General features: G+C 61.3%; 1 protein-coding gene across 1 annotated transcript; it reads right to left on the bottom strand.

Annotated features, from left to right (window-relative positions):
* Positions 1-1,012: 1,012 nt before the first annotated feature.
* On the bottom strand, positions 1,013-4,168 carry LOC133082920 (ADP/ATP translocase 3). Its single transcript, XM_061179608.1, has 4 exons — positions 3,947-4,168; positions 2,824-3,310; positions 1,992-2,132; positions 1,013-1,562 (listed from the first exon to the last, which is right to left on the bottom strand). Exons 1-4 carry the CDS (start codon positions 4,055-4,057, stop codon positions 1,405-1,407), a joined length of 897 nt encoding a protein of 298 aa, XP_061035591.1. The 5' UTR covers positions 4,058-4,168; the 3' UTR covers positions 1,013-1,404.
* Between the last annotated feature and the right edge of the window lie 4,881 nt (positions 4,169-9,049).

Here is a 9,049-nt window from a genome sequence, read left to right as displayed (position 1 = left end):
TGACCCCGCAGTCAGCACAGGTCTGGGTAGACAGACGACGTCCCAGTTCGTCGATGGCCCTCAATGCACACGGGTGGAAGCGTGTCCCAGTTCTGACCCCGCAGTCAGCACAGGTCTGGGTAGACAGACGACGTCCCGGTTCCAAGTGACTCCACCCCGAGGGCCGGGGCACAGGTGGGTCAGAAGCCCAGGCTGCTCCTCGGGATTCCTCTGTGGCGCCGGGCCGGGCGGGACCCATGTGGGTGTGTGGGGGCTGGTGCCGTCCTGTTCCTCACCCGGCACCAGCAAGGTGACCTCGGGGAAAGCCAGCTCCAGCTCGTCTTCTCTGACTGGCCTCACCCTGGTCTGGAGATGGAAGCTCTGCTTTCCGACGAAGCAAGCCGGCCTCGGGGCGGTCCTGCTGTGGCCTGCAGCTGGCTTCCCCTCTCCAGCCCCTGCAGTGGACCCGTCTGACCTCTCCAAGGTCACTTGGTGCTGGAAGCTCCACGTGGACCCAGGGAACAGTTCTGTTCTTGGGCGGCTCTGTGCGTGACCGTGAGGCCTCAGACTGGTGATGACCCCGCAGGCACAGTCCTGGACCCTGAGAACACCCAAAGCGTCCCCAGAATACACCCCACTCCCCCCACGTTAACATACCAGGACCCTGGGGTCAGCCTGGTAGAGACTCTCAAAGCAAGTTCTCTCCCTGCAGTGAACATCAGGCTTCCTGCAGATACGGCTCAAAGTGGGGGAAAGATGCTTACCTGCCTGGGGGTCGGGCACACCTGAGGGTGCGTGCCCACCTTGCAAGGGATTCCCCAGGGCGGGCACTGGGGGAAGGGAACTTCAGGTTAGGAAGCCCCCGGGTCCCTGCATCCACGGGCTCCCCTCAGCACCCGAGGGGGGCCCCTGGGACAGGACAGGCCACAGACGGGCAGCCAGGGCCTGCCTCCCCCTCTCCCCCCCAGCTTGAGACCCTGCTGTTTCCTGCTCCCACCACACAAGGCCGCTCGATTCAGAAACAAAAGCAGCGTCCGTGTGCCCTAATTTTATTGTTTCGCAGCAGAATGCCGGACATAGAACATAATTGCAAATATTCAGCTGTGCAAAAGAGAATAGTGCTTAAGTACAAATAGAGACATGATTTTCTTAAATAAATACTTAAACACGAGTTGGTCCTACAAGCACCTGGAGTCTACGTCTGGCGAGTAGAGGTGCCTCACCGCCTGTGGACCCACGAAGACGTCACGATTCCCCTCCCCCCGTAATCAATACATGGACCCAGGGCCGACGATCACAAAGAGCCCTCTGCGGGGGCCGCCCCAGCCCTCCGCGAGAACACTGGAATTTCTCGAAGGTCGATGGTCCGTAACAGGTATTCCTCTATGTGGAGGTGTTGGTCGCTGTGGCCGGCGGGCAGGGCGCCTAGATGACCTTCTTCAGCTCATCATACAGGACCAGCACGAAGGCGCCGCCCATGCCGCGGAGCACGTTGGACCAGGCACCCTTAAAAAAGGCTCTGCCGCCCTCGTCCTTGAAGATCTTTCGCCAGCAGTCCAAGGTGCCCCTGTACATGATGTCGGCTGCGGGGAGAGAGTGGGGGTCACGGAGAGGATCACACACAGGCGCGAAGCGGACCCCCAGAGACACGGTACCGATGCTGAGCCCCGGCTGCCGCCATCTGGGTGGCTAGGCGTTTCGACCGCAGGAAAAGGAAGCTCTGGACACCCACCGTTCGGGCGGGGATTGAACGCAAACTCAAGCCCCAGCCCCCCCAGGGCCCGGCACACCCGAGGGTCAAGGGCAGAGAGGGGGCAGGCACCTGCCCAGGCTTCCCCCACGAAGCCCGGCTACTTCACTCTGGGACCAAATGCTGCCCCCCCACCGCCCCCCACCTCGGCACGAACCACCTCACATGCTGGCTCTACACCTCCGAAGGGCTGAACGCCAGGCCGCTCAGCGATCCCCCACCCCCCGAGCACGGGCGGCCGGGAGCAGGGCGGAGACGGTACCTCCTTTGCGCCCCGACTGCATCATCATCCTCCGACGCACGGTGTCGAAGGGGTAGGAGACCACGCCCGCCGCGGCCGTCACCGTCTGCGCGATCATCCAGCTCACCACGATGTGCGTGTTCTTAGGGTCGGGGAGCATGCCTGCAGGGTCACCCTGAGCGTGAGGCCCCAGGGCCGCACACACGGCCGCCCCCAGCTCCACGCGGGGATCCCAGCACCAGGTGACACTAGACCGGCCAGACTGGGGTCACCACACCAGTCAGAGATGGGGAAGCCACCTGCAAGCTGGGAGGACGGCCCCAGAGACCACAGAGACCAACCTGGTACCCGGCGGCAGGGGCCTCTCTAGAGGGAAACAGACGGGCCTTGGGAAGTGGAAGGTTTCACACTTGTTCCACCGCAAAGGTGCCAGCGGGCCTGGGCCCCGACCTCCAGCGTGACTTACTTTACAGGGCGCGAACTGTGTCCTCCCCAAAATTATACTAAAGCCCCAAACCCCAGAACCTCAGAGTATAACTGTACTAGGAAATAAAATCTTTTACAGAGATAATTAAAGTAAAATTAGGTCGTCAGGGTGGGTCCTGATCACATAAGAATGGCGTCCTTATAAGAGGAGTGCGGGGCATAGACACACACACGGGAACAACCCTGTGAAGACACAGGGAGGAAACAACCGTCTATACGCCCAGGAGAGAGGCCTCGGGAAGAACCAGCCCTGCCCACACCTGGATCTCAGATTCCAGTCTCCAGGACTGGGAGACTACAGACGTCTGCTGTTGAAGCCCCCCGCCCAGCACCTTGACAGTCAGCCCCGAGAGCAGAGCGCACTCACCTTTGGCGGTGTCATACACGCCGAAGTACGCGGCCCGGTAGATGATGATGCCCTGCACAGAGACGTTGAAGCCCTGGTACAGCCCCCGGATGCCGTCCGACTTGGTGATCTTCACCAGACAGTCTCCCAGGCCTTTGAACTCCCGCTCCGTGCCGGATTTGCCGACGTCAGCCGCCAGCCGGGTTCTGGCGAAATCCAGGGGGTAGACGAAGCAGAGGGAGGTGGCTCCGGCCGCCCCGCCGGAGGCCAAGTTGCCAGCAAAGTACTTCCAGAACTGCGTGTGCTTGTCCACGCCCCCCAGGAAGATCTGCTTATACTTATCCTTAAAGGCGAAGTTGAGGGCTTGCGTGGGGAAGTAGCGGATGACATTGGCCAGGTTGCCCCTCCAGAAAGACAGCACACCCTGCTCCTTGGGAATGCGCACGATGCAGTCCACGATGCCCTTGTACTGTTTGTCGGCCGCGATCTGCTTGCTGGCGTGCTGTACCTGGGGGCAGAGAGACAGGGTTTTAAACGAGGGCCTAAGTCAGACGCCCCCAAGGACCCCCAACGAAAAGCGCTGTCTTCATAAGACAACACGTGCATGGAGCCTTTAAACTGCCCAAACGTCCTACCGGGAGAAACCCATCTTTTGGTCACTACGGGTCCCTACAAGTGTTACAAACAACAAACCAGCAACGATGTTTCCATTAGCGCTACATTTCTGACAATCCCGCAACAAAGACAGCTTATTCTGGCTCAGAACCGCAAAAGGGGAACAAAAAGGGGAAAAGAACCGAAGCCCAACGAAGGGCACGAGGACTGCCCTAGCGACCCGCTCAACGCCCAAGGTCACGGTCCTCGCGCCGCGGGGCCCGTCCACGCGGCTGCCCCATGCGCATGCGTCCTCTGAACCGTGCCGCAAGGCCCACTGCGCACGCGCGGGCCCGCCCGCGGCCCCAGTTCTGCGCATGCGATAGCGCCCGCGTGACGCGCGCCCGGGCAACCCCCGGAAGCCGGCGGCGCGCGGACAAAGCGGCGCAGCCTCCCGCTTCCGGTGCACGCGGCCTGCCCGGCCCGCTGTCCCCGCGCCCCGGACCCTCGCACCTCGCCCGGCGTCCGCGTGTGCGCAGCCGGCTCCCACCTGTAGCAGCAGCTTGACCCGCTCGATCGGGGCCACGGCCGTCTTAGAGATAGCGGCGGCAATGCCTCCGGCCAGGAAGTCCTTGGCGAATGATATGGCCTGTTCCGTCATGGTGGCGAGGCGGGCAACGCAGCGGGAAGAGAGCGGAGGGGAGAAGCGGAGAGCCGGAGGGTGGGCACCACTGGTCTGCGCTGCCGCCGCCGAGACCGAAAAGACGGGGCGGCCAGCGCGCAGCCGCTAAGGCGCCCACGCCCCGCCCCGCTCCCCCGCGCGCCGCGCCCATTGGCTGCGCCGCCGCCCAAGCCCCGCCCCTTCCCGCTCGCCTTGCCCCCCACGGGCTTCCGGGAGCAGCTCTGCGCCCCGCCCCTCGCCCTCGAGCGCCGCGCCCATTGGCTGCGCCACCGCCCGCGTCCCTCCACTTCCCGCGCCCCGCGCCCCGGGGTATGTAGGGAGCCGGACCCCGCCCATGCGCCCTGCGGGCCGGGGGGCGCGGCGGCCGCCTTGACCTTATGAAGGTCACGCCGGGCCAGGGGGACGCGACAGACGGCGGTTGCGTAAGGGGAAGGATGGGGGTCGCTGAGTCCCACGCCCGATGTTCATCCTGCCCCGGCCCCGGCATCCCCTTCCTCGGATGCTCGGACCCCTGGGCTCGTCCCGGTGATTCCCGAGTCCCGGCCGCGACCCCAGGGATCGCCCAGCGGGAGGAGCGACAGTTCGCGGGGTCAGGGCCGGAGTAGGAGGCCGCCCCGAGCCCCCCAGGCCCGGTTTCTCGAGGGCTTGCCTGTCCCCTGCCCGGTAGACCCCGGGTCCGCACGTAGGAGCGCCCCCGGAGGACCCCGCCCTGCCGTGGGGTCCCCCGACCCTTACCCCGAGACTCCGGGTGCACTGGGCGCGCCGGGCACTGGGGGGTCCCGGGGGGTCCCTCTCCACCCACCCGGCCGCTTTCCCTGGGCCCTGCCCTTCCGGGGCCCAGTGGGCCTCAGACTCGGGTCCCCCTGCCAGGCCGCGCTCTGCGACGTGGCGGCTCCCAGAGCGACAGGGGCACATGTGCTACCCGAACACGCTCACTGACACATGCACCCACGTTCCCATACCTAGACACGTGCCCACACTTGCCCACGCACACCTGCATACACACGCAGGCAGGCACACATGCCACCCGCAGGAGTACATCTGTCCCCCTCCCCCCAGGAAGTCTCCTGAGACCTAGGTGTTTTGAAATGCTGTGAACTTTTTATTGAATTATAACTAAATGGCACAAGTCGTAAGTGTATCGTTCTGTGAATTTTCACAAAGTGAGTGCAATGGTGTCTCAGCACCCAGGTCAAGAAAGGATCCTTTTCTTGGTGCAAGGATGCGTCCTTTCATTTCTTATTTCCCTCCCTGCCTGTTTCTTCTCGCTCCCTCTTTTTTCTCTTTGCTCCACCCCCCCCCATATTTTCACGAGGGGTTTCCTGCATCCCCTCCAGCCGGTGACGCTGGGTGGATGGATGCCAAGGGCGGGCCCACCAGAGCCCAGGGCACCCGGAGCCTGCCATTCGTTTCCCAGGTCCCCGGTGTCCTTGCAGGACCTTGCTCTGCCCTCTCCTGACCTCCGTGGAGAAGCAGGTAAGAGGTGGGGCCTGAGGCTGGTGCCGCTGCAGAGGGTGGGGCGGCTCAGGGCACGCACTGGGCGAGGATTGCTGTGTGTGTGTGTGTGTGTGTGTGTGTGTGTGTGTCGGGGGGGTGTGTGTGTGGGGCTTGATGTTCTGGCGCTTTCTGAGGCTTCACGGGACTGGGGGACAGAACAGAGCTGGGGGCCCTGCCCGGCTCCCGCTGGCAGCAACCGCAGGGCTCTGGGGTAGAGGACAGAGCGGCCGTGGGTTCTGGGCAGGGACAGGGTGCTGGCTCCGTCTGGGCACTCCCAGGTGAGGAAAGCATCTCTCCTGTCTGCATTCGTACTCAGGAGCCACCTGTCTGGGCGTGTAGGGACCCTGTGATGGTTATCACTGCCCGCTGGGCCGACAGGGGCCAGCCAGCCGAAGCTGGTCCTGCAGGCTCCGGCTGTGAGGCCCTGGAAGTAGGCGCTTCTGTTGGAGAGCCTCTCCAGCCCCGGTGGGAGCGGTTAACCTCTGAGCGACCCGCTCCCCTCCCCCAGGCAAGGGACACCCCTCCCTGTGCCCCACCTGCATTCCCAGCGCCCACCCCCCGCCCCCCCCGCGCAGGTCAGCACCTCGCTGTTGGGAGGAATGAATGGATGTGACCTCTCCCCCCTCATTGCTAACTGGGGTTCAGAACGCGTTTTTCTTGAAAAAGCATCTCATGTGGGCCTTAGACGCAGACCCATCTGTCTGACCAGTGCATATGTGCATCTGTCGGGGTGGGGCTGAGCAGGGGTGACCCAGCCTTCGTGCTTCAGGGAATCTGACCCGGGAGGGCGGCAGGACCACGCACAAGAATACCGTGTACTTGGGGAAGGAGGTAGACTGCGCACCGGGGATTGGAAAGGGAGAAAGGAGGCTGAGAGGTGGGGTTGCGGCGGGGAGAGGAAGGGGTTCTGTTCTAGGATCCCCAGGGGCAGGGGTGGGGAGGGCGAGGTATGGCCCCCCCTTCCTCACGCTGCCCCAAGGTCTTACTACGACCTGGACAGTTTTAGAAGCTGAGTATCTGAAAAACGGGGGGCCTAACGAAAAGCAGTGGAGGAGGTGCTTAAAGACGACGGGTTTCCACTGACGGTTCAGAATGTGTCACAGAAGGGATGAGGGTGGCATGGGCGGGTGGCCTTTAAGTGAACTGGTCTGGTGAGGGGCCTGCCTGGTGGAGGGACCCTGCAGGGGGGACCTGGGGGGGCCGCACGCTGCTGTCTCGGGTGTCATCCTTATCGTCCCCTCCGCCCCAGACAAGTGGAGAGGACAGAGATGTGACCCAGTGATGCGTCCGGACAGGCCCGGTCTGCAGTGGGCGCTCAGACGTCTCCTGAGTGAATGAATGGATGGATGGATGGCTGGATGGATGAATGAATGTGACCCGGAGGGCGGGCGGGCGTCAGGTCCAGGGCAGTTCCAACCTAGAAATCCCTGTTGATTTAAAGACACAGGCACGTGCGGGCAGCCACACCCGTACACTGTTTTACGCCAGCTTCCCCAAAAATCCTGCTTTTGCATGTATTTCTAAGAAATGAAGAGACAGGTTGTGTGTAAGTCATATTTTCTCTTCTCACCTTTTAATTTCTTATCTTTTTCTTTTTTTCTTCTACTGCAAGCTGTTGCAACACAGGAAGGAGAGAGCAGTATATGGAAGCCGTGGGCCCTTCATTGCTCTCACACGTCATTTGCCCGTGACTCTTCCAACTGGGCGTGTCCCTCGGGCGCATCCTTGGTTCACGGGCACAGCCGTGGGTCAGAGCCCTGCCTGTAGCAGCCCCCCTGCCCGCAGCCCGCAGGGCGCCCAGTGGCCAGGACTAAGGGGCGGTCGGGCACCACCCCCCTCCCCCCGGCCGCGGCGGGCGCTCTGACACCTCCGGTTACAAGTGCAGTTTCTTCTAGCAAAGCCAGTGTCAAGACGGCTGGCTCCCTGACCGGCCAGAGCGCAGGCGTTCCACATGCCCTGTACCCGTCGCTTGTCACTGGGGACCCAGCCCTGCTGCAACACGGTGCCCTTGGCAGAGGCAGGGTCACCTGCAGGGACTCACCTCTTCTTCCGGGAGAGGAAGGGGGCGGAAGGGAGTGGCCCCCGGTGAACCGCGCAGCGGATGTGGCCCTGCCAGCGGCCGAGCACCGCCCTGCCCAGGTGAAGGGACGGGGTGGGCAGAGGGGACCCGGGTGGGCGGGGCGCTCTGCTCTGCGCTCCTGCGAGCCTGGCTGCAGTTTCACTGAGGCTGCAGGTCCACACCGGGGCCAGACGGACGGAGGGGCCGTGACCCCTCTCCTTTGCCCCTCTCACTCGGGAGAGCTGCCGGCACTCCATCGGGATGGCACAGCTCCCTTTACAACCAGTGTGTCATTTCCTCCCTCCTCTCTCTTTGCCTCACATGGAGACACAATTTGTGATTTTTTTCTTTAAATTGGAGTCTGTCCAAAATTATATACTTGTGTGTGTGGATATTACATGTTATAAATATATACTTATACATTTATATATGACATATATAGTTTGTATGCTCTAAATATATAAGATATATTCTTTTTTTTAGAGGATTAAAAAAAATTATTTATTTACTTATTTATTTTTGGCTGCATTGGGTCTTTGTTGCTGCATGCAGGCTTTCTCTAGTTGTGGCGAGCGGGAGCTACTCTTCGTTGCGGTGCACAGGCTTCTCACTGCGGTGGCTTTTTTGTTGTGGAGCACGGGCTCTAGGCGCGTGGGCTTCAGTAGTTGTGGCTCACAGGCTCAGTAGTTGTAGCTCACGGGCTCTAGAGCGCAGGCTCAGTAGTTGTGGCTCACGGGCTCAGTAGTTGTGGCTCGGAGGCTCTAGAGCACAGGCTCAGTAGTTGTGGCGCACAGGCTTAGTTGCTCCATGGCATGTGGGATCTTCCCGGACCAGGGCTCAAACCCGTGTCCCCTGTGTTGGCAGGCGGATTCTTAACCACTGCGCCACCAGGGAAGCCCCTAAAATATATCCTTACACCTAGAAAATTATACGTCTCTATTTTTCGAAGTTATGTATCTAACAGTGTGTGGTGGTTTTAGCTGGAAAGCACAGGTGAACTGTCAACACTCAACAGGGGGCCTGTTTGAAAGGACGCCATGTGACATTCGGGGCATTTTTTTCTAATAATAACGGTGTACACGTAACAGACAACGTATACATTGCTATACAGTCACCACTGTACTCGCCTAGTCTTTAAGAGAAGAGACACTTAGCCTCACACAGGTGCCTGGAGGACGTTTGCAGTAAACAAGCATCCTGACCCCGTAAACCTCCCCCCGCGTGAGCTCCTGGACGTGGTTTCACCATGGACGGGGGCAGAAGTGGGTTCCGCCGCCCTGAGGGTAAGGGAAGGGATCCACCGATCGGTGTGTCCACACGGCCCGGAGGGCAGAGGACAAACGCACTGAAAATAGGAGTGAAGCACTGGGAAATAGGGTCTAGATGCGCCGAGATCTAGTCACCAGTGAAGAGGG

This window comes from Eubalaena glacialis, chromosome Y (assembly GCF_028564815.1).
Source record: "Eubalaena glacialis isolate mEubGla1 chromosome Y, mEubGla1.1.hap2.+ XY, whole genome shotgun sequence".
NCBI classification, from domain to species: Eukaryota; Metazoa; Chordata; class Mammalia; order Artiodactyla; family Balaenidae; genus Eubalaena; species Eubalaena glacialis.
Note: the sequence above shows the minus strand (reverse complement) of the source record. Positions and strands in the feature narration are given on the sequence as shown.